Genomic DNA, 22,233 nt, shown 5'->3' with positions numbered 1-22,233 from the left:
ATTTATGGCTTTTGCAAGCCCTGCTCGGGGTGAAAACAATCCCAGGTCCTCCGGAGGGCGATAAGATTTGGCCGCAAGGCAATACTTGGGCATCTCTTTCCACTGTGCAATGATCCCCGGGCAGCGGGGTGGAGGCCGGGAGGGACAGGGGACAAGCGAGAGGTGACAGGGGACAACTGCTGACATTATCGGGCAGCTCTCGGTGCCCTTGAGGGAAGGGACCAGGTTCTCTTTAAGGGGGCAGGACTCTGGGAGCATCGCGAAGCCAGGAGAGAGCTTCTCCCTCTGCCTTCGCAGGGATGGAGGCAGCGGCTGGGTGCTGGCACGGGAGGCTGAGCGAGGGGAGGAGGAGGAGGAGGAGGAGGAGGAGGGGAGGGAGAGGGGGAGGATCTGCTAATTACACCGAGCAGCTCTGGGGGCTGCTGAAGTCCACAATGAAGCAAAGAGCGGCAGAAGCCAGCGCCGCAGCGGGAGCGGAGGAGCCCGAGCGTCACCGAGAGCCGCAGCCGGTGGGGACAAGCAGGGGCGGCTGGGGGGTCCCGCAGCCACGCAGCCCCCTGGGGACACCCCCAGGCTAAGGCCAGCGGTGGGCTAGGTGCCCACCGTGCCCACCGGGAAGGGCCGAGCGATGGCAGCCCAAGGAGGGGCAGCCAAGCCCCCAGCCCCGGCCGGGATGGAGAACTTCCGAAAGGTCAGGACGTCGGAGGAGGAGAGCCCCCTGCCCTTCCCCGACCTGCCCCCGGGCGTGGTGGAGATGAAGGTGAAGGAGGGCAGCAAAATCAGGAACCTGATGAGCTTCGCCATGGCCCAGATGGAGCTGAAGGGCAGCCGGCAGATCGTCTTCAGCGGCTGCGGCCGGGCGGTCACCAAGACCATCACCTGCGTGGAGATCATGAAGCGCAAGCTGGGGGGGCTCCACCAGGTCACCAAGGTGCGCTACAAAACCTTGCTGGAGGTCTGGGAGAACCAGGACCCGCCGCCCGGCAGCGCGGCGCAGAACCTGACCGTCCACAAGAACGTGCCCTCCATCTGCATCCTGCTCTCCCGCGACCCCCTGGACCCCAACCAGACGGGCTACCAGCCCCCCGAGCCCAGCCAGCCAGGAGAAGACCCCTCGAGCTCCTCCGCCAAGGGGCAGAAGCGGCCCCTGCCACCTCCCTGCGAGGAGCTGCTGCCCAAAAAGGTGCAGGGAGCCGGCCCTGGCAGCAGCCCGTGGGGCTCGGGGGACAGGGACAGCCAGCTAGAGGGCCACCACTGACCTGCCACCTCCCGCTTACAGGGAGGTTCAGGGGGTGCACCTGGGGGGCTGCTGATCCTGCTGTCCCCAGGGCGGTGGCAATGCCACAAACCACTCTGTCCCCCCTCCCGGTTCCCCGTTTTGCTGACTGCAGGCAAGGAGGCAAGGATGGGGGCTGCCTGCAGGAAAACCTCCCCTCTCCAAACTTTTCCTCTGCCTGGCACCGCGTGCGGGGATGCGGAGCTGCTCACGCCCCCCTGCTAAATAACCCCCTGCCGAAAAGGGCTGCGGACCCCCGGGACTCCCGCGGAGCCGGAGCATCCTTTGCTTTTTGCCCAGCCGGGGAAAAGCGGCACTGCTCCACACCGAGAGGCCATCAGGAGAAGCAGCTTTGCCCACAGCCCCCTGGAGTGACACCTTCATTACGAAAACTGCTTCGATTGCGCCCGGAGAGGAGCTGTCAGGTTTATTAATGCTGGGCTCCGCGCCTTGTGGCTCCTGCGATTCATCCTGAATAACACACAAGCAAGCGGGTGGGTCACTTTCTGCCTCTCCTGCCCCTCTACTTGTCTCCCCTTTCCCCTCCGACGCGGCACCGTTTCTATTTTGTGCTTCTCTCTGAAATACCTGAAGCTGATCCATCCCCTCCCAGCACCGCTGCAGCCCGAGAGCCAAGGAAATGAGCCCTGGAGCACTGCTTTTTTTGTTTGTTTTATTTTAATAGCAGCCCCCAAAGAGAAGAAAATGAAATAATCCTTCTTGTATCAGATATTTGGGTCTTCACTCTCCCGGAGCTGTTTGCAGGATCCAGAGCCACGGTGAAAGCCTGATGTCGAGGGACTGGAGCGATGGGGAGCATCGGGCAGCTTGTCTCCTGCTGCGTGCTGGACGGACACCGGGATGAGGGGGAGCTTGTGCCTTTGTAGGTTTGGCTGCAGAGCCCTTGCCAAGGGCTGGCTCATGGAGAAAGCCCTTCAGAGCAACCCCCCCTGCGTTTTCTAGGGGTAAAAGGAAACTAATCGAGAATAAAAGCTCTTTAGAAATAGCTGGGATATGCCTGTGGGAAAATGGGGGGATCAATTTTGCGACCGCCCGTGGCACAGATGGGCGCGGGGAGGGTGGGACTGCCAAGCCAGAACGGGGGGGATCCTGGCCAAACCATGTCCCCAGGGGACGAGGGATCGGGGCCAGCCTCTCCTGCATGCCCTGGCAGCCACTTGGCCCCTGCCGGCACAGCAGAGCCTGGCAAAGCCTCCCCCAGAGCCCCCATCTGGAAAATCGCTGTTCTTGGCTGGGAGAGGGATTGAAAGGAGAGCAGGGGAGTGAGGAAGAGGAGGAGGAGGAAGCAGGGGGCTGTTTTGTTTGGCAATGACCTTGTTATCTCCCTCAGCAGGCAGCTGCTCCTCCGGGCCAGAGGCTCCCGCTTATCTGCCCTGCTGCAGATTGATTCCTTTCACGGATCTGCCACGGTGTAATTGAACATTAATTACCAATTGTTTCATTTTTTGTCTGTGTTTTTTGTTCGTTTGTTTGTTTTTCCATGCAGGGAGATGGGAGGTGTACGGGGGTGGGGGGACATGAGAAGTGGAGGAGGCTGAACAGACCCCATAGCATCTCCCACCAGTTTCCACCCTAAATGAGGCTAAAGAAGGACTTCCTACTATGCATAAAGAGATGGGGAATCCTGGACATCACAGAGGGTGATGTTCCCCCAAAGCCTCGACCTTGCCCTCACTGATCACAGCCAAGGATTTCTGGTCTCCTAACATGCTGGCCGGCAATGGCAGGACTTTGGGGGCAGATTTATTTAACCTTACCAACGTGATGGCTTCCCCATCAAACCAAGGAGAGGGGCTGGGAAAGCTTTCCTATCAGATGAGCAGAGCCTGTGTCAGTGGGAGATGGAAATAAACCAAGTGCAATTCACCCAGAGCATCCCCAACTGCTTTGTGGCCTGCGTCCTTTGGTATCCAGCTGAGATTCTCTAAGTTCTTAGCATTTTTGCCCCTCGTCACCCTCCAGTGCCACCGCACTGCTTAGTAAACACTGATCGAAGCACAAATGAGGCTGAGAACTAGGAGTCCTTCATCCTGCTGCCATCTCACGTTGCTCCCAGGAAAGAGAGGAGCAAGGAGAGAGGGAAAAAGAAGTCAATTGTTTCACCTTATTATTTCGTTAATGTTCAAAATTATTTTTAATTGATTTTGCACACAGTCAATTTGCAATCCTGGAGGCAACAGGAGCCTGGGGATTTCAAACGCCTCATGTTGCTGGCTGCGTACCAAGGATTTCCTGCATGAGGAAATAGTTAAAAAAAAAAAAAAAAAAAAAAAAAAGACTAACTCGAAATATGAAGCATTTATAAATAGCAGGATGGCATCTGGCTCAACGGGGTCCTGAGGGAACATTGTGAGTGAAAACAGTGCGGGGATTGTGTGCTGTGGAGACACAGCCCCAGGTGCCCACAAAGAGTAATTTTGGGGTCATTTTGCAAGCCTGGTGGCTTCAGGGGCAGCGGTAGAGACAGCCCCATGGCAGCAGGGACACAACATGGCTCTGAGATATGCCAAGAAGTGCTGCTGCGGGTGGGAGCTGAGGCAGCAGCGTGGCCAGGCAGCCAGACTGCATGCTGGGGTGCCTCGGGCACACGGTGCTTGAGGGAAGGGATCATCCTGCCCTGCTGGGGCCGCCTCATCCCGAGCACCTCGTGCAGTTTGGGCAGCGGGTGTAAGGACATGAAACTACCAGAGCGTCTGAGGGAGGGCTATGAAGATGGTGAAGGGTCTATAGGGGAGGATGTGCAAGGAGTGGCTGAGGTTCCATGGTTTGCTCACCCCAAAGAGGGGAGCGGAGGGGCAGGCGCTGAGCTCTGCTCTCTGGGGACAGAGACAGGCCCCGAGGGGACAGCACGGAGCTGGGACAGGGGACGCTCAGTGTGGGCGTGAGGGTGAAACTCTGCACCCAGAGGTGGGACGGGGACGTGGGCACGGCACACTGGGGACTGTTTGCAGACAGAAGCGCTTCTGAGACACAAGCTTTGACTTTTGGGTGGCGCATGGAGCCAGGAGCCGGCCTCCACAACCATTCCCACTCAGGACACAACACTATACCCTTATCCTATACCCTAGCAGGACCCGCTCCCCACCACAAAATGGCGGCGAGCCCCCCCCCCCCCTTCTCCCTCCCTCCCCCCTCCCCTCTCCCTCCCGCCACGTGACCGCGCGCGGCGTCCCCGCGGCATTTTGTCCCCGCGCAGCCTCCGTCCTCCCCCCCCCTCCCCACCGCTTCCCGCCCGCCCTCCATTTCCTCCTCCGAGCGCCCCGGTGCTGCCGGTGCCGCCGCCGCCGCCATGCTGCCCGCCGCCGCCCGCCTCCTCCTCTGCCGCCCCGCCGCCGCCCTCGGGCTCCGCGCCGCCGCCCTCCGCCGCCCCCTCGGCCCCGCGGGTGAGCCCTGGGCCCGCCGCCGCCGCGTCCTTGCCGTGACCCCGGGGCTAGGCCGCGAATGAGGCCCGGTACCGGGAGGGGGGGGGGAACGGGGGGGGTTTGGGGGGTTTGGGGAGGGTCTGGGGGTGCCCCCGGGCTCGGGGCTGTGGGGTTGGGGAGGTCGGAGGGCAGCGCGGGGGGTGGGTGGGGTGTGGGGTTTTGTGCTGCCTGCTGGCCTCCCGGGGTGGGTTTGGGGTTTTGGGGGAAATTCGGGGGGTTTTGGGGGCGTTGGGGGTTGGTTGGCTCGCGGGGTGAAATGGGGTGGAATGGGCATGGGGGTGTGTGTGTGCGGCCCCGTCCTGATCCTCGTGCGGGGTGCTCTGCCTGTCAGCCCCCCCCCATCGGTCTGGGGGGGCTGGGGGTTCTGTAAGCTCAGCTGTCAAATTTTGGGGAAAAAACGGGATTTGGGTTGTGTAGTGCTGAGTTCTGACTGCGGGTGTGAGCTTTAGAGAGAAAAAGGTTGGAAAGGAACACAGCTGTAATTGAAAAATACCCCCTGGAATCCCAAATTCAGGAATCTTTGTGTTATTATTTTCCCCTTTTTGGAAAACAAACAAACAAAAAAAAAAACAACAGTCTAACCGTGTCTGCTAAATTGTCCTTTTGCTTAAGACTGAGGTTTGCAGTCAGCACCCCAGAGCTGTGACCCAGGCAGTCACTGTTATTAGGCATATCCAAGGCTACGTGTGGGTCACGCAGGGAAATGCCGTCAGGCAGCGGTGATGAAGCTCTGGGGTCCTGATTTTGGGGCTTTTGGGGCTCCTGCAGTAGGGCGATGCCGGCCAGAAGGGGGAGGCCGCTGACCCAGGGAGCGCTCGGAGCGGTGTCATTGGGGAAGGTCAGCGGGAAGGGGCGAGCGAGGGCGTCAGAGCTCGGCGGCTGCTGCCTGCTCCCTGATAAAACCACCAAAAATGCTTTGGGGCAGGTGTAAATCGGGATTGCGACTCAAAGATTGGGCTGTGATAAATTCGGCTCAAAATCTGGGTTGTGTTCCGGCTGGGCCCTCACTCGATGAGGCTAAAAATACTCCTCGGTAGCCCTGCGGCTCCTGTTGTGTGCGTTGTAAATTAAAGCACTGCTTTGGGGGATTCTCCAAAAGGAAAAATGCCTGTGGGAAAGGAGGAAAAGCACAGCCCAGCCCCATCAGCCATGCAAACAACGCAGGCACGTGAAGGGTTTTTCTTGATTTTAAAGAACCCTCCTGGCTGGTCGGGGTGAATAGTTCACGCCGGGTTAGGAAAGAGAAAGTGAGCAGCTGTCTGCAGCTTCCTCAGAAGTGGATCTTGGAGCCCTCAAGGTCACAGCCGAGCTCTGCAAACATGGGCAGAGGGAGGCTCCCGGAGGGGCAGAGCAGCTTGCGAAGTACCTGGCTCTGCTTGTAGCCCGGCTGTGGTTCCTCCTGACAAACTGCTCCGACCTTTGTGCCGGAAAAGAAGAAAGCAGCCACAAAAAAAAAAAAAAAGCAGCCAAACTTGGCAGTAATTTTTTCTTCTTCAGTAGCCTGTTGGGAGAAATAACTCTCCAAGGGCTTAGATCGGCGTGCTCATCTTGATTATTTCCCGAAAACGACACTAAAAAACCTTTTATCAGCTCGGAGCTTGTGGTGGAATCACCGACCTGTTAGGAAGGAGGCGCCCAGCAGGGTGGGTGTGCGAGCAGAGAAATCCTCTGGCTGACAGAATGAGCTACTGAGCAACTGCAGGAGTCGGCTGCAGGGGGAAGATGCTGCAGAATAAATCGGGGCGTTCATCGCAGTTGGATAACGTTGTAACTCCTCGGCTGTAGGCTCTTATTTTGGGGGGGAAGGCTGCTGAAAAGCTCATTAACCTAAATTGCTGAGCTCTGGAAAGAGAGAAAATTCCTCTGCCTTATGGAAACGGGTCCCAGAAGGCATCTGTGGAGGGCTGGCTGCACAGAATTGTTTTTCACTTGCGTTTTCCCTCTCCTGTTAAATAATCCTGCTCCGGCTGGAGGCTCCAGGAGTGCTGTGGAAGTCTGTGCTGGAGGGCAGGGCGCTGTGCCACGAGGCAAACAGCGCTTAGTTAACGAGCTGCGCCCGCCTGGTGCTCAGTACTGGTCCAAATCCAACACCGCGAGTGAGACGCGTGCTTTTATAGCTGCTGTTCCCTCGGTCAGGGCTAAAGTGCACTGCTCCTGTGTGGGCTCACAGCCTCCTCCTCTCTCCCTGCATCCAGCCGTGCTGCACGCCCGCTGCTACTCCCATGGGTCGCAGGAGTCGGACGAGGAGTTTGACGCTCGCTGGGTGACGTATTTCAACAAGCCAGATATCGACGCCTGGGAGCTAAGGAAAGGTACGTGGAAGGAAAAGGGAGGGGTAACCTGCAGAAAATGCAGTTTTGTTTGGGATCTGGAGCCGTGAGGGCTTGCTGAGCTTGCTGTGGTGGGCGATGACACCTCACTAATACAACGAGGATGTTGGAAGGAACTACAGTATGGAAAATGAGGAGAAAGAGGGTACAAGGCAGTAGGAACAATTTTTTTTTTTTTTTTAATTCTAGTGCCCCAGAACACGTATTCTAACTCTTGGTCTTTGAGAAGGAGAGAAACACTGGCTCTGAGGAAAGTTTCTGAGCTCAGTTGCTGCCTGATGGGAGACCACACACATTTTTTTTTTGGGCTTTGGGCAAGTGGCTTGGCCATAACTTGCTGCAGACTGTTTGGTTGTCTCCACATGTTGCTTGCTGTGCAGCTGCTATTAACCTATCCTAATTAGGGCTTAAAATAACCGCCAGAGGGATTGTTCCCATGTGATGTGGATGACCAGGGTTGGGTCCTTCCCCTTGGAGGGAGAGGAAGGGAACAGGCTGCCTGCATTGCGCTAGGAGGAACAAAGTCGTTTGGATTTCTTCATGGTTCTGTAGCAGGCTCCTCACATACACCGCTTTGGGGAGCGTGGATGTTACTGGCCCACTGGGATTTCACAAAATTAACTTAAAAGCTGGTTATAGGCATAGCAGTGAGCGACAGGGAGAGGGAGAAGAACAAAAGAACGCCCTTGGGGTGTGGATGTGTGTTCAAAATAGCAGTGAAAGTGCCAGTCGGATGCTCCTGGTGGTGTTAATTATTCTGTCACGAGCCGGAGCAAAACAACGCTTTGCAGGCTTCTTTTGGTAGCCCGGGCCGAGCTACTCGATGTTTCCCTGCGCTCACAGGTATAAACACGCTGGTGGGCTACGACCTGGTTCCGGAACCAAAAATCATCGATGCAGCTCTGCGGGCGTGCAGACGGTTAAACGACTTCGCCAGCGCGGTCCGCATCCTGGAGGTCGTGAAGGTGAGCGGGGCACGGGGTGCAGCTGCTGCTTTCTGTGGGGTTTCTCTAGCTTTCCTCTCGGGGCTGCTTCCATCCCAGGGAGCAGGTTGGAAATGACACGCAGGGCGCCCCTTAGCTAGGCGTTAGCTGGTGTTACACAGGGAGTGGTGTCACTGTTAATGCTCTGAAAATCCCCCAGACAGGAGCTTGGTGTTGCTTTGGGGTGTTTTGCAGCCGTGAGGGATCGCTGGGGCACTTTGGTGCTGGATTTGTAGGGTGCTGGACTTTGCTCTCTGACTAACGCCCTTCCTTTCCTTGTAGGACAAGGCAGGACCTCACAAGGAAATCTATCCGTACGTTATCCAGGAACTTAGACCAACTTTGAGTGAACTAGGAATCTCCACTCCAGAAGAACTGGGCCTGGACAAAGCATAAACCATGTTGGTAAGGGGTGCTCTCGCTTCCCAGGCTCCTGGCCTGGGACTCCTGTACCCTAAAACTCCTCTGGCAAAGCCGGAGTGCTCCTCACAGCCTTCCACAAACCCAGTGTGGCAAGGAAGCTCCGGCTCCTGTTGAGGTTCTTGATAGGAAGACATCACTTTAGTGACACTGAAACCTGTCTGAAAAATGTTTGGCCTTGGGACACGAGGGGGATGTTTGCAGTTCCCTAGCTGTAACTGGGAAATTCAAGCATTGAAGGAAGAACAAGGGTTTATTGTGAAAATTGATCATGATTTAAGTGGCCAGACCCACACAGAGCAGTTCCTGTGGGACTGTGCAGCCCTGGGGTGTCCTTTTCCTGAGAAGTTTTTTTAGCAAATGGAAGGATTATTTCATCTGGAAGTGCTCAAGCTTTCATTTTATTGTAGCCAATTTAGAAAATGGGGAGGTGCTCGTTTCTCTCTCATGCTAGCAAATGAGCCCCACTGTTGACGGTCACCTAACAACACTGAAGTTCCTTTACCTTGTAGTTAAAATAACATAATTTCTGCTAATTTGCAGGACCCCGTGCTTACAGAGCAAACAGATGAGCTGTGGCACAGCCAGAGTTTAACTGATGTGCGGGACGCCCACGGATAACGTCAGGAGCAGTGTGTGGCATTTGGTCCCGATGGCGCTGGCCTCAAGTTCTGGGAGGCCGCTTGTTTTACCACCTTAAAAAGCAGAATTCTGAGCACTGCATAACCTGGGAAAGGATGTAACAAAGGGTTAGGTCTGCAGCATCAGTGCCGGGGTTACAGAGGAGCTGTAGGGATCCTTAACGAGGACCCATCGTTAGGTTTAGCTGAGGCTGTGTGTGTGGCAACCCTGACAGAAATAAAGCCCGAAACAAAACTTCTCACGGAGCCTGAGTTACGTGAAGGCAGCCTCTTAATCCAGGAGACTATCAGTGTCATAGACTGTCATTTTTTTTGTCATATTCTGGATTTTTTCCACATTTTTTTAACGTGACCCTTAGGGCCGGGCTCTGCGTGACGATGGCGGGCAGGGAGGTGTTTGGGAGCTGGTGAGGTAACGGGCTACTTTCTGACGACTTTTTTGTCTTTTTTCCGTTGCAGGTGCGTTATTTGAGCGTTCTCCTGACGCGGCCTGAGCGCGGGCGGCCGCCGCGGGGCCGCGGTGTTGTGGTTTCACCGAGCTTCAGCGCGCCGCCATGCTGCGGGGCGGGGCGGGCCTAATAAAGGGAAGCTTGGCCTGACCGCTGTGCTGTGGTTATTTGTTACGGGGAGCAGGAACCCTCCTGCGCTAGCTCTGACCGCGGGGCTGAGGAGTTTGGGCAAAAAACCGGCAAAATAGAAACAAAAAAATTAGAAATCAGCCGGCCCCGGAACCTTTGCGCCCCGGAACCTTTGAGCCGGGGGCGCGGCGGCCACCCGGAGCCTGCCGGAGGTGCGCAGGCCCCGCCCCCGCCCGGCGGCGCAGCCAATGGGAGGCGGCGGGGGCGGGGCCTCGCGGCCATGGCGACGGGCGGCGGCGGCGGGCCCGGGGCTGCGGGCCGGGAGGGGGCGGGGCGGGGCCGGGCGGTGAGGGGGGGGCGAGGGGGGTGGGGGGGGGTATAGGGGCTGTGTGGGGTTAGAGGGGTTCTGTGGGGCTGTAGGGGGCTGTGTGGGGTTATATGGGGGTTAGGTGGGGCTGTGTGGCGTTGCTTGGGGCGATGGGGGATTGTAGGGGGCTGTATGGGGCGGTACGGGGTTATATGGGGCTGTGGGGGGCTATGTGGGGCCGTGTGGGGGGATATATGGGGCTGTATGGGGTTCTATGGGATTGTAGGGGGGATATATGGGGCTGTATGGGGTTCTATGGGATTGTAGGGGGGATATATGGGGCTGTATGGGGTTCTATGGGATTGTAGGGGGCTGTGGGGGGGATATATGGGGCTGTATGGGGCGGTACAGGGTTATATGGGATTGTAGGGGGCTATGGGGGATATATGGAGCTGTATGGGGTTATATGGGATTGTAGGGAGCTGTGTGGGGGGATATATGGGGTTATATGGGGCTGTATGGGGTTGAATGGGGCTGTACAGGCTTGTGTGGGGTTACTTGGCGCTGTGTGGGGTTATATGGGGCTCTGGGGATTATAGGAGGCTGTGTGGGGTTATACGGGGCTGTACAGGGTTATGTGGGATTGTAGGGGGCTACGTGGGGCTGTCTGGGGCTATATGGGGTTGTATGGGACTGTGTGGGGTTACGTGGGGCTGTAGGGGACTGTATGGGGCAGTACAGGGTTATATAGGGTTGTAGGGGGCTATGGGGGGCAGTGTGGGGGGACATAGGGGGCTGTACGTGGGGTTATATGGGGCTGTACAGGGTTATATGGGGTTGTATATGGCTGTGTGGGGCTATAGGGAGATATGTGGGGCTGTATGGGACTGTGTGGCTTATATGAGGGGCCATGTGTGAGGATATAGGGGTTTGCATGGGGCTATATGGGGCTGTAGGGGCTTGTGTGGGTCTGTATAGGGCTGTATGGGGTTATATGGGACTGTGTGGGGCTGTACGGGCTTATGTGGGGCTGAATGGGCATTTCCTGGGCTGTGGGGTTATATGGGGCTGGGGGTTCATGTATGGGGTTCTATGGGGCTGTGTGTGTGTATGGGGCTATATGGGTTCGTGTGGGGCTGTGTGCACGGGGAGCAGTCTGGGCCTGGGCTGTATTTATGGGGCAACGCGGGGCTTTGTGCTCGAGGAGCGGTGTAGGGCCTGAGCCCTATGGGGCTGCGTGCCCGCGGCCATACAGGGCTGCACGGGGCCGGGCAGGGGCTGCTCAGGGCAGAGGCCATACAGAGGCCGAGCGAGCACATGGGGGGGCCATACAACACATACAGGGCGCTATAGGGACCACACAGCACACACAGGGCGCTTTATAGGGTCAGGGCTGCCCCCCAACTCTTCCCCTTTTCCTTTCCAGCCGCCCCGAGGCGAGAGCAGGCGGCCGAGCGCTCGGGGCAGCGCCGGGGCGGAGAGGAGGGGACCCTACCTGCTCTGCCGGGCCCCCCCCGGCCACCCCAAGCTCCGTAAGTGGCCTTAGGGGCGCCCCCAGCCCCGAGCCGGCCCTAAAACCCCAACGGGGCCGCGGGGGGCTTCGGGGTCTCACCCCGCTGCTTGCAGAGCGGCCGCGGGAGCCGGCGAAGGCGGCGCCGCGATGGCACGGGCTGCTGGGGGGCCCGGCCCGGGCAGCGCCTAAAAGGTGGGAGCTCACATCCTTATTTTAGGGTTTTTGAACCCAAATTGGGGAGTGTAAGCTGGGACAGAAGGGTTTGGGGTGAACTGGGAATGGGGGAGGGGATGGGGGATGGGGATACTGGGAGGATGAGGAGGATACTGGGGGGATGGGGATACTGGGAGGATGGGAATGGGGATACTGGGAGGATGAGGAGGATACTGGGAGGATGGGGATGGGGATACTGGGAGGGCTGGGAGGACGAGGATACTGGGAGGATGAGGAGGATACTGGGAGGATGAGGACAAGGATACTGGGAGGACGAGGATGGGGATACTGGGAGGATGGGGATGGGGACACTGGGAGGGCTGGGGGGATGGGGATACTGGGAGGACAAGGATACTGGGAGAATGAGGAGGATACTGGGAGGATGAGGAGGATACTGGGAGGATGGGGATGGGGATACTGGGAAGATGAGGAGGATACTGGGAGGATGGGGTTGCTGGGAGGATGAGGATGGGGATACTGGGGGGATGAAGATACTGGGATGATGAGGATACTGGGAGGGGAAGGAGGATACTGGGAAGGGGAGGATGAGGGTGCTGAGAAGCTGAGGATGGGATACTGGGAGGACGGTGATGAGGATACTGGGGATACTGGGAGGAAGACGCCGAGGCTGGCTGAGGCCATGGGGGCGCACAGTTTCCCCGTCCCTTTCCCCCCGCGGCCCCACTGTCACCCCGTGTCCCCCAGCAGGCCCGCCAGGTCCCGGGGGGGCTACGTGGCGCTCAGCCAGGTGGCGGAGGACGGGCGGCTGTCCCCCAGCTCGGGCAGGTGAGCGCCCTGCACCCCGCTGTGGGGCACGGGGAGGGCGGGCTGGGGGGGATCGGGGCGAGGAGCACCCTACAGCCCCTCCAAACCTCGCTTCAAAAGCCCCCAAACCCCATTTTGGCCGTCGATTTGACCAAATCGATGAGATTTGGAGAGCCTGGAGGGGGCTCCTGCTGGGCTGGGGGAGCAGCAGCGAGGTGCCCGCGTGCCCTAAAGGCAGCAGCCGCCCTGCCCTCAAATCCTTTGGGGTTTCCGAGCAGCCCCGTGCCCGTGGTGCTCACCCTGCCCCTTTTTTTTCCTCCTCGCAGCGACGGGGAGCTGGAATCCAGGGGCTCCTCCGGCTACTCCTCTGCCGAGGCAAGTGCAGGTTTGCAAAGCTCCCATCCTGGGGGCTTGGCAGGGCCGCTGTGGGGGATTTGCCACCTCGGGGAGGGGGTCCCAGCCCCATTTCCCCCCGCAGGTGAACCAGGAGCTGAGCCGGCAGCTGCTGCGGGACGGCTACCACCTGGACGAGGTCCCCGACGACGAGGACCTGGACCTGATTCCCCCAAAACCCGCCGCCGCCCCCTGCCCCTGGTGCTTTGGGGACTCCCTCTGCTGCGTGCTGCAATAGGGCACAGCACCCCACAGCCCTCGGGGCGCCCGGGGGCACCCCAAAAGGCTCCGTGTCACACGGGGCAACTCCCTGCTGTGAGCCCCACTGCTGCTCAGGACGGGACCGACGGCCTCCCCATTATGATTTCTCCCCCCATTGGGGCCATTCCGGTCTCACCAGCTGCCTTAAATCAGGGTCCTGCTGCCCTAAATCGGGGTCCTGCTGCCCTACAGGGACGGCGGGCACGCAGGGAGGAACCTTATTTAAACACTGCACCCGGAGAGAGAGGCTCTCCTGTTTGGTGTCCTGGCGAGGGAAGCGCTCAATAAAAGGATCTTGCTACTCCAGGCGTCTCCCCGCTCCCATTTCCTTTCCCCACAGGTGGGGAAAATCCAATGGGGAACCCGATTTGGGGCCGGGGGAGGCAGCAGGGACCCCCCCAGCCCCTCACGCAGCGCTGAGGACGAAGTCACCGCTTTATTGGTAGCACCAGGACCCCACAAACCCCCAGCCCAGCACCCCGTAAGCCCCCCGTGGGACACCCAGCACCACCTGAGGCCGACCCGACGCCTCCTTCCCCCCGGGGGGAGCCTCATGGGGCCAGCAGCAGTCCCGAGGGGAACCCCAAAACCCCGCAGCAGCCCCACACCGCCGCAGGGCGTTAGCAGCACTGATGAGGGCTGTGGAGACGCGAGCCCTCTGCCCAAAAAGTCACCTCGGGAGGCGCGGGGCGGGCGCCCAGCTGCTTTTTTTCACAGAATCGGGGACGAGCGGCTTCGGGATCGCCGTGTGGGGTGGCTGCCGAGCGCCGGACCGGGGCTGCTTTGGTTTTTGAGGGCGTTGGGGCGGGCTCAGAGGAGGCAGCAGGCTCGGAAGAGCAGCATCCCGTCGGGCGAGGCGAGGCGCAGGGAGAGGCTCTCGTTGGCGGAGACGAAGAGGACGGAGCCGCGGCGCAGGGACATTTCGGAGGCGGCCGCCGTGGAGGTGGCCACGGCCGTGCCCCGCAGCACCAGCAGGATGCTGGCCGAGTCCAGGGCCGAGACGAGGTACAGCTTGATGGAAGATGGGATCTGCAACGGGAGCACCACCCTCATTTCTCTTCCTCCTCCCCTTGCCCGGGACTTCTTGAGGAGCCGAGCGAGGAGGGCTCAGGGTGGAGAGGAGCTGGCGGTGGCACAGCGTCCCCAGCACCCTCCTCCTCCCCGTGCCACCAGCAAACCACGAGGCCAAACTGGGAGGCGGCCCCATCCCCAGGGGTGTTTATGGCCAGGCCGGGTGGGGTTTGCACCCCTCGAGCCCAGGCTGCCCAGACTGTGTGGGCTGTAGGGTCCCTTCCCACCCGACCCGCTCCATGCCCTACAAAGGACACCCGGGACGCGGCATCCCCGAGCCCAGACGGGTGCTCACGGCCCCAAAAGCACCCCCAGCGGCCTCACCTCGATCCTCATCAGCGTGAAGTCGGGCACCGGGGGGTCGTAGAGAAAAACGCTGGGGTCCAGCGGGCTCTGCACGGCCGGGAAGATCTTGGAGCTGCTGGGGGCCGGCGTGTAGTTGAGCATCTCGCACAGGGTGAGCACGTCGATGAATTTGGGGGTGAGGCCGGCGCGCACCGTGTTGTCCGAGCACGCCATGCACTCCACGCAGTCTGCGGGGACAGGGCTGTCAGCGCCCCCCGCCCCGAGCCGTGCCCCCCTCCCGGCCCCGAGCCGAGCCGAGCCCCCCCTCACCTCCCTGCAGGTAGGCGTGGGGCTCGTTGGCCGCCAGGAACAGGGCCTCGCCGGGCTCCAGCCGCACCAGGTTGAGGAAGTAGACGGCGAAGCAGCCGATGTCCCCCGGGAACTGGGCGTGCAGGCGCAGCAGCAGGTCCCCGTTGCTCCCCGACGTGTCCTGCCCGTCGGCCGCTGCAGGGGGGGGGCCGTGGGGATGGGTGGGGGCTCGGCCCGGCCTCCCCACCCTGATCTCCCCACCCCGGAGTCCCCATCCTAGTCTCCCCACCCTGATCTCCCCATTCTAGGCTTCTCATCCCAGTCTCCCCTTCCTGGCCTTCCTGTCCCAGTCTTCCCATCCTGGTTGCCCTGTCCTAGCCTCCATAACCCGGCCTCCCCACCCTGATCTCCCCATTCTGTCTTTCCCATCCTGATCTCCCCATCCTGGTGTCCCTGTCCCAGTCTCCCCGTCCCAACCTCCCCATCCTGGTCTCCCCATCTCAGCCTCTCCATCCCGATCTCCGCATCCCAACCTCCCCATCCTTGTCTCTCCATCCTGGCCTCCTCATCCCAGTCTCCCCATCCTGGTCGCCCTTTCCCAGCCTCCCCATCCCAACCTCCCCACCCTGATCTCCCCATTCTGGCCTTCCCATCCTGGTCTCTCCATCCCAGAGTCCCCATCCTGGCCTCCCCACCCTAATCTCCCCACCCTGATCTCCCCATCCCAGCCTCCCCATCCTCATCTCCCTGTCCCAGCCTCCCCATCCCAATCTCCCCATCCTGGCCTCCCCATTCTCACCTCCCCATCCTGGTCTCCCCGTTCTGATCTCCCCATCCCGACCTCCCCATCCCAGCCCCCAACACGGGGGTCTTCCCCAGCCCCTTCCCCTCCTTTCCCAGCCTCCCCTCCCTGCCCGAACAACACCCGGGAGGTTTTTCCTCCGCCACCTTCTCGGGAAATCCTCTGCACCAGGGTGTTGAGCTGGTCGACGAAGGCTTTCTTCTCGCTCTTCATCAGCCGGGTGAAGCAGACCCGCAGGGCGGCCGAGACCCCGCGGGGGTCGTGGCTGGCGCTGCTCTGCTCCAGCTGCTCCGCCGCCACCTCGCCCACCAGCGCCCGCAGCTCGGGGACGGCTGCCCCAAAAGGACGGGGCCATCAGCGGGGCCACGGGGGACGGGCTCCAGGCTCCGTCCCCTTTTTTTCCTCCCCCCCATATCCCCTCCTTCCCAAAAGCTCACCCCGCAGGAAGGCGGAGATCTCCTCGACGGGTCGGAAGCCGCACAAGCCCTCGAAGGGGGTGAGCGCGATGGCCATCTCGGGCTTGTGGTTGGCGTCGGGGTAGTGCTGGGGGAACTGGGCGTGCAGCTTGGCCGCCAGCTCCTGCCGAGGGGACAGCGCTGGGGGGCGACGTCCCATAGGGTGGGCACGCGGGGAGCTCACCCCAAAACCCCACAACCCCATCCCGGCGCCGCCGCGCCGTGCCTACCTTATTGGGGTGCGCCTGGATGGAGAGGGCGCTGCGCACCGACAGCACCTTGAAGAGGAAGGGCAGGCGGCCCTGGAAGGCGTCCTTCACCTTGGCGCCCAGGCAGGCGGGGTTGGCCGAGATCCAGCGCCCCAGCGTCTTCTGCGGGATGCGGTTGTCCCGGATGGCCGCGTCGCCTTTGGGGTGGGCGCCCATCCACAGCTGGGGGGGGGTTAATGGGATTTGGGGAGGGTTAATGGGATTTGGGGGGGGTCAATGGGATTTGGGCTGAGTCACCCTGCTGTGGGGTGACCCCGGACGGACGGACGGATGGATGGATGGACAGGTGGAGGGACGGACGGACTCACCTCGGCGTAGGGCTGCTCGGGGTCGATGTGCGCTGTGGGGTCGTCGCTGGCCACCAGCTGGGCCACCTCGCTCTGCAGCCCCAGCTTGCCCCACGAGTAGTTCTGCACCACGCAGGCCAGCGGGAACACTGCGGGACGGCGGCGAGGGGACACCCGTCAGCGGCCGGCCGGCCCCAAACCGACCCCAAACCCGACCCCAAACCCGACCCCAACCCTGACCCCAAACCCGACCCCAAACCCGACCCCAATCCTGACCCCGGGGGTCTCCCCGGGGGTGCCCCCGTCTCTCACCGCGGATCTCCGCCATGGCCGTGCCGCCCGGTGCCGCTGCCGGGCGCCTCCCCCCGCCGGGCGGGGCAGCGCCCTACACCCGCCCTATAGCGGCCATAGGGGGCGCGCCGCGGGGGGGCCGGGCGGGGGCTGCGAGCGGGCTGCGGGGCCGGGGGGCGCTGCGGGAGCGCCTCTGGGGGCTGCTCTGGGGGGTGCCGGCCCGTGGGGCGCTCTATGGGGCGCTATAGGGCGCTGTGGGGCGCTATAGGGCCCTATAGGGCGCGCTATGGGGCGCGGCTCCCTTTAGGACCCAGCGCGCCCCAGCTCTGCCAGGCCACGCCCCCCGCCGCCAGGCCACGCCCCCTCCCCGACGCGCGAAGCCCCGCCCCCGACCCGCCGTTGTGACGTCACGCCAGGGCAGGGCACCGCCCCGCCCCGCGCAGGGAGGCGGTCACGTGGGCGGGGAGAGCGGCGCATGCGCCGTGGCGCTCCCGGAAGTGTCGGCGCGGCGGCGGCGGCGGCCGGGGCGGGAGCGCGGAGCGGAGCGGGGCGGGGAGCGCCGCCATGGCGGGCTTCGACACCAACCCGTTCGCGGACCCGGTGGACGTGAACCCCTTCCAGGTGCGCGCCGCGCCCCCTTTTCCCCCCCGCTCCCCGTTCCCCCCCCTCCCATCCCCGCGCCGCCGGGCCGCGGCGCTGAGTGGCAGCCCGCTGGCCAATAGCCGCGCCGCTCCGGCGCGCCGCAGCCAATCAGCGCGCGGGGGCGGGACCTGGAGGGGGGGGTGTGCGCCGCAGGCAGGGTCCGGCGCCCCCCGGGGTCCGGCGCCGTTTGGGTCCCGCCGGGAGCCGCAGCCCGGCCGCTGAGTTCCGGGGCCGCCGCTGCCCCTTGGGGGGGGTGGGGGCGTTTTGGGGGAAAAAAGCGCGAGTTTGGGGCTGCGGGGGGCGGCTCTGGGTGGGCTGCCCGGTTTTAGAAGCAAGGCGGGGCGGTGGGGCGCTCTGCCTCATTAGCAGCGGGGCTAATTGAGGTCCTGCCCTGCAGCCCACCCCACCCCGGGGGGGCTCCCAAAATCCCCGGGATTTGACCCAAAACGGCGCTCCCGGCCCCTGCAGCCACGGAGGCGTCCAGGGAGCCTCTTGCCCAGCGCCAGGCCGTTTGGCGGGGCTGCTGCCAGCAAGAAATGGGATAGCCCGGCCGGTAGCAGTGACCCTGAGGCTGTATTTGGGTTAAAAAAGGGGCTGGGGGGGTAGGGGGGGGGCTGTGAGCCGCTGCCCGCTGCTGATTGTTGTCTCCTCTTTCTGCTCCTCAGGACCCCTCGGTGACGCAGCTCACCAGCACGAGCCAGAGCGGCCTGGATGAATTCAACCCCTTCTCGGAGAGCTCCCAGCTGGTGCGTGTGCCCCCGCCGGGCGTCACAGCGGTGCCTGGGGGGCTTTAGGGCACCCTAAAGCGGGGCAGTGCAAAGGGGATAAAGGCGAGGCACCGCGGCTGCCTTCCCCACGGGCACTGCGAGCACCCAGATGGAGCTCGGGGCTCACGTGCAGCAGCTCCTCAGGGGCTGGCTCCCGAAAAAGCCAGGTGTGGTGTGAGGGGAAGGGGTTTGGTGGCAGGGCACGCCGTGTTTGTCTGCTCTGAGGGCCGGGAGCCGGGCTGAAACTGCTCATGGATCGCTGCGAGAACTGCAGCCTCGTTTCCTGGCTGCTGGCACGTGTGCTGTGGGGAAAAGGAGAAGAGGAAACCGGGATAAAAATAATTCTTGCGGCTTAAACAGCCGATGGGGATCCCTCTGGGGTTCTCTTGTGCCCGCAGCCCTTGGGCACCGCTTCCCCAGGCATTTGGGAGCAAGCGTGTTCCCGAGAGCACACCGGTGCCCCCAGCTCCTCGTGGCAGTGCTAAAACTCGAGAATCCTCCCCCAAAAGAAGCAGCCCGTCAGTCACCGTGTTCCTTTATCCCTCACAGACAAATGCAGCACGGACGACGCCAGCCACGCAGCCCGCCGGCCCCTCGCAGCCTGCCGTCCTGCAGACCTCGGTGGAGCCCACCCCGCAGGTGAGGCACAGCCCCAGGGGAGCCCCAGCCAGCTCCTGCTGACTTCTGGGGGGGGCATCAGGGGACGGGGGGCTCCTGCTGCGCCTGCCTGGGCTGGGGATGGGCTTCTCCACCTTTCTCTCCCCCTCCTCTTTCAGGCTGTGGCCGCGGCGGCACAGGCCGGGCTGCTGCAGCAGCAGGCAGAGCTCGAGAGGAAGGCAGCCGAGCTGGAGAAGAAGGAGAGGGAGCTGCAGAGCAACGCTGCCAGCATTAACCGTGAGTGGGAGCACAACCAGGGGCTCCTTGGCCGCTCCCTGTGGCAGCACGGCCGCTGGCAGGGGCGGCTTTGCCCTGTCCTGAGGTGTTCTCCTCCTGCCTCGTGCCCCTGGGGCCGTACCTGTCCCCCCACAGCCCACATCGGGGCTGCCCCGAGGGCTGGGCAGGAAAGGGGCTCAGAGGGGAGCTGCTGGGGGCCGGCCCTGGCTTTTTTTTGGTGAGGTTTTTTGAGGGAAAAATAGAGTTTTGCTCTGGCTGACTGCGATTTCAAGCGGTGGTGGTGGCTGTGGGGGTTTATCACAGGGAGCTCTGCTCCAGCCTCTCCCGAGGCTCCCACAGGAGCCCTCGTGGCTCCTGGCAGGCTGATGAAGCCCCGGCTGTGTGCAGAGCTCTCCTCTGTCCTTCCCTCCCGCAGCGAGGCAGAACAACTGGCCGCCCCTTCCCAGGAGGTGCCCCATCAAGCCCTGCTTCTACCAGGATTTCTCCGCAGACATCCCGGCCGACTACCAGCGGATATGCAAGATGCTGTATTACCTGTGGATGCGTGAGTAATGCCCTTGGCCTCCATAAAAGCTGGCTCTGAGAAGTTCCTGGATCGAATGCTGCCCTTTGTCCCACAGCGAGGGCCGTGGGTGGTGTCGGCCAGGGCCAAGCGGTGCCTCCCTTCCTTGATTTTTTTTTTTTTTTTTAAATGGAGGGGGGTGTAAAGGGCTGAGGGTTTTTGCTTTGGGAATGGCTCATTCACGATGGAGTTTTGGGGAGTTTTGGTCGTTGTTTGAAGGAGGCTGGATGGCCTGAGGCTCTGAGAAGTGCACCTAGGGAGCAGGTGCAGGGCACTCTGAGCTGCATCCCTCAGCCCTGAAAGGATTTGAGCCGTGTTTGCAAGCAGCAGGGCCGGGTGAGGGCCTCAGGTTAAGCCCAATTGTCCTTCCCGTGGAAGAAAGGCAATCAGATGGCCCCGAAACTGTCACATCTGCAGAGCTTTGTGCCTCAGCGAGGGCCGGGAGGTGCTCGGAGGGCTCTGGGAGATGCCTGAGGGCTTTACAGCTGCTTCTCCTCTCCGTCCCGCAGTGCACTCGGTCACCCTGCTCCTCAACCTGCTCGCCTGCCTGGCGTGGTTCACGGTCCAGACGGAAAGAGGCGTAGACTTCGGTCTCTCCATCCTGTGGTTCGTTTTATTCACTCCTTGTGCCTTCCTCTGCTGGTACCGACCGATCTACAAGGCTTTCAGGCAAGTGCCGTTCCCCTCCGTAACGGGCACGTGGCTCCTGCTGGTGGGGAGCTGGGGTTTGTCTGCTCCAGCAGCGTGCTGCCTGGGGGATTTTTCCATCCCTTCGCATCACCGAGTAGATCAAACCCACTCGTTCCTGAGCCCATCTGAAAAAAATTGGATGGAACATGCTCGCCGTGCTCCCTTTTTTGTTGGGAAACCCGAGCCTGGCCACTGGAGTGCGTTTCCTCCTCTCAGAGCAGGGAATCCATCAGGTCAGGTCCCCAGTTTTCACTCCCGCTGCCATCTCTCCTGCAGGTCTGACAGCTCCTTCAGCTTCTTCGTCTTCTTTTTCATCTTCTTCTGCCAAATCGCCATCTACATCATCCAGGCTGTCGGCATTCCTGGCTGGGGAGACAGGTGAGGCTCCTGCACGAGCTGCTGGGGCTGCCAGGAGCTCGGGGCCGTGGCTGCTCTCTTTTTTCCCCTCCTGGTGCAGCCTTCAGGAGCTGCGTGCCGTGGAAGCTGCCTCTATTTTTGCCCGCTGCCTGCGGAGCAGCTCCCAGGCAGAGCTGTCCTGGCACTCCCTGCCCACACAGCGGCGTTTTGGGTCAGAGCTCTGCTCCCTCGGGCCAGGCAGCGTGGTTATTTCTGGCCGTGGCGCCCGGCGTGGCCTCTCTGCTGCTTTTTAACGCGCTGGGAGCTGCACAGAGCGTGGGGCGAGCCCAGCTGTCCCCTTGGGTCCCCTCTCTCCTGCACGTGGCTGAGCAGCCGGCGGGGTTCCTTGCTCTGGAGGCACCTTGGTGGCTTTGCCCCATCACTCCCGAGTCCTCCCTGCCCCACAGCCAGTTCCCGGGGAGCTTTTTCTGTCACCTCTCGACGCACCAGCCCCTCTTTTCCCTGCTCGGCTGAGTTTGGAGGTGTTTGGGGGAGCTGCCTGCTTCCTGGCAGCGCCGGGGGGGCTCTTGGGGCCGGGGGGGGCCGTGCTCACCCCTCTGCTCTCCCTCGCAGCGGCTGGATCGCGGCGCTGTCCGAGCTGCACGGGAACCTGGCCGTGGCCATCATCATGATGGTGGTGGCGGCGTTCTTCACGCTCTGCGCCGTCCTCTCGCTCTTCCTCCTCAAGCAGGTGAGTTCCTCGCAGGACTCAGGACCCTTGTGGGGCGTCCCTGCGTGGGATTGTGATGCCAGAGGGGGGTGGCGAGGCTGGGGGGCGTCCCGCAGGCTGATGTTTTCCCCCCTGCTCCCTTCCCCAGGTGCACTCCCTGTATCGCCGCACGGGAGCCAGCTTCCAAAGGGCGCAGGAGGAGTTTTCCCAAGGCATCCTCACCAACAGGAGCTTCCAGAACGTGGCGGCCGGGGCGGCCTCCTCGGCCGCACACGGAGCTTTCCGGGGGAATTAGCCCCTCGGGGGGGGCCTGCCCCCGCCTCGCCTCCCCTCCCGCCGTCGCCCCCACCTCCCTTTTCTAACGACGCACTTTCCGTGGGCACCACGCGAGCTCTGAGACGCCGACTCCAGCTGAGGAGAGGGCTGGTTTCGCTTCAGCTGGCCCAGGTTGATCACGGTTTCTTTTCCCTGGCCCGCTCGGGGGGGGCAGAGGAGGCGGCTCAGCCGGGCGTTCGTCTCCTCCTGCCCCCCCCTGGCTAAGGCAGGGGGGCGAGGAGAAGCAGGATTTTTGATTTTACTTTCTCTCTTCTATCAGCCTTTGCTCTGAACAACTTGATTATCTGCTGGTTTTGTTTTTTTTGGGGGGGGGGTTTGTAACTCGCATGTAGCCTGTCGTTGATTTTTAAGGGTGAAAGCTGCCCCGCTGGGCTGCCGCAGCCC

General features: G+C 61.8%; 5 protein-coding genes across 7 annotated transcripts; 4 read left to right on the top strand and 1 right to left on the bottom strand.

Annotated features, from left to right (window-relative positions):
- Positions 1-628: 628 nt before the first annotated feature.
- On the top strand, positions 629-1,258 carry RPP25 (ribonuclease P/MRP subunit p25; the record flags this gene model as incomplete). The annotated part of the gene is made up of 1 exon (XM_082769150.1): positions 629-1,258. The coding sequence occupies one exon, from the start codon at positions 629-631 to the stop codon at positions 1,256-1,258; it is 630 nt and encodes a 209-aa protein (XP_082625276.1).
- Positions 1,259-4,500: 3,242 nt separating this feature from the next.
- On the top strand, positions 4,501-9,692 carry COX5A (cytochrome c oxidase subunit 5A). Its single transcript, XM_082768648.1, has 5 exons — positions 4,501-4,680; positions 6,915-7,031; positions 7,893-8,014; positions 8,315-8,437; positions 9,553-9,692. The coding sequence occupies exons 1-4, from the start codon at positions 4,587-4,589 to the stop codon at positions 8,426-8,428; spliced, it is 447 nt and encodes a 148-aa protein (XP_082624774.1). The 5' UTR covers positions 4,501-4,586; the 3' UTR covers positions 8,429-8,437; positions 9,553-9,692.
- Positions 9,693-9,951: 259 nt separating this feature from the next.
- FAM219B (family with sequence similarity 219 member B) lies at positions 9,952-13,506 on the top strand (the record flags this gene model as incomplete). Of its 3 annotated transcripts, none has more annotated exons than XM_082768631.1 (6): positions 9,952-10,017; positions 11,405-11,510; positions 11,605-11,683; positions 12,410-12,490; positions 12,796-12,854; positions 12,948-13,506. In XM_082768631.1, 6 exons carry the CDS (start codon positions 9,952-9,954, stop codon positions 13,409-13,411), a joined length of 855 nt encoding a protein of 284 aa, XP_082624757.1. In that variant the 3' UTR covers positions 13,412-13,506. The 3 variants fall into 3 exon arrangements, with proteins under 3 accessions (XP_082624757.1, XP_082624758.1, XP_082624759.1); XM_082768632.1 differs by having other exon boundaries at positions 12,413-12,490; positions 12,948-13,504; XM_082768633.1 differs by having other exon boundaries at positions 12,796-12,844; positions 12,948-13,231.
- Positions 13,507-13,560: 54 nt separating this feature from the next.
- On the bottom strand, positions 13,561-17,205 carry MPI (mannose phosphate isomerase). The gene is made up of 8 exons (XM_082769633.1): positions 16,914-17,205; positions 16,623-16,750; positions 16,276-16,476; positions 16,028-16,169; positions 15,737-15,922; positions 14,810-14,983; positions 14,519-14,727; positions 13,561-14,152 (listed from the first exon to the last, which is right to left on the bottom strand). Exons 1-8 carry the CDS (start codon positions 16,927-16,929, stop codon positions 13,934-13,936), a joined length of 1,275 nt encoding a protein of 424 aa, XP_082625759.1. The 5' UTR covers positions 16,930-17,205; the 3' UTR covers positions 13,561-13,933.
- A 163-nt stretch (positions 17,206-17,368) lies between these two features.
- On the top strand, positions 17,369-22,129 carry SCAMP2 (secretory carrier membrane protein 2). Its single transcript, XM_082768919.1, has 9 exons — positions 17,369-17,513; positions 18,200-18,280; positions 18,851-18,940; positions 19,078-19,195; positions 19,611-19,739; positions 20,267-20,426; positions 20,724-20,825; positions 21,417-21,534; positions 21,662-22,129. The coding sequence occupies exons 1-9, from the start codon at positions 17,457-17,459 to the stop codon at positions 21,806-21,808; spliced, it is 1,002 nt and encodes a 333-aa protein (XP_082625045.1). The 5' UTR covers positions 17,369-17,456; the 3' UTR covers positions 21,809-22,129.
- Positions 22,130-22,233: the final 104 nt, after the last annotated feature.

Source organism: Aythya marila (genome assembly GCF_965140915.1).
Source record: "Aythya marila genome assembly, chromosome: 11".
In the NCBI taxonomy this organism is placed as follows: Eukaryota; Metazoa; Chordata; class Aves; order Anseriformes; family Anatidae; genus Aythya; species Aythya marila.
The sequence above is the reverse complement of the archived record's forward strand: the minus strand, read 5'-3'. Positions and strand labels throughout refer to the sequence as shown.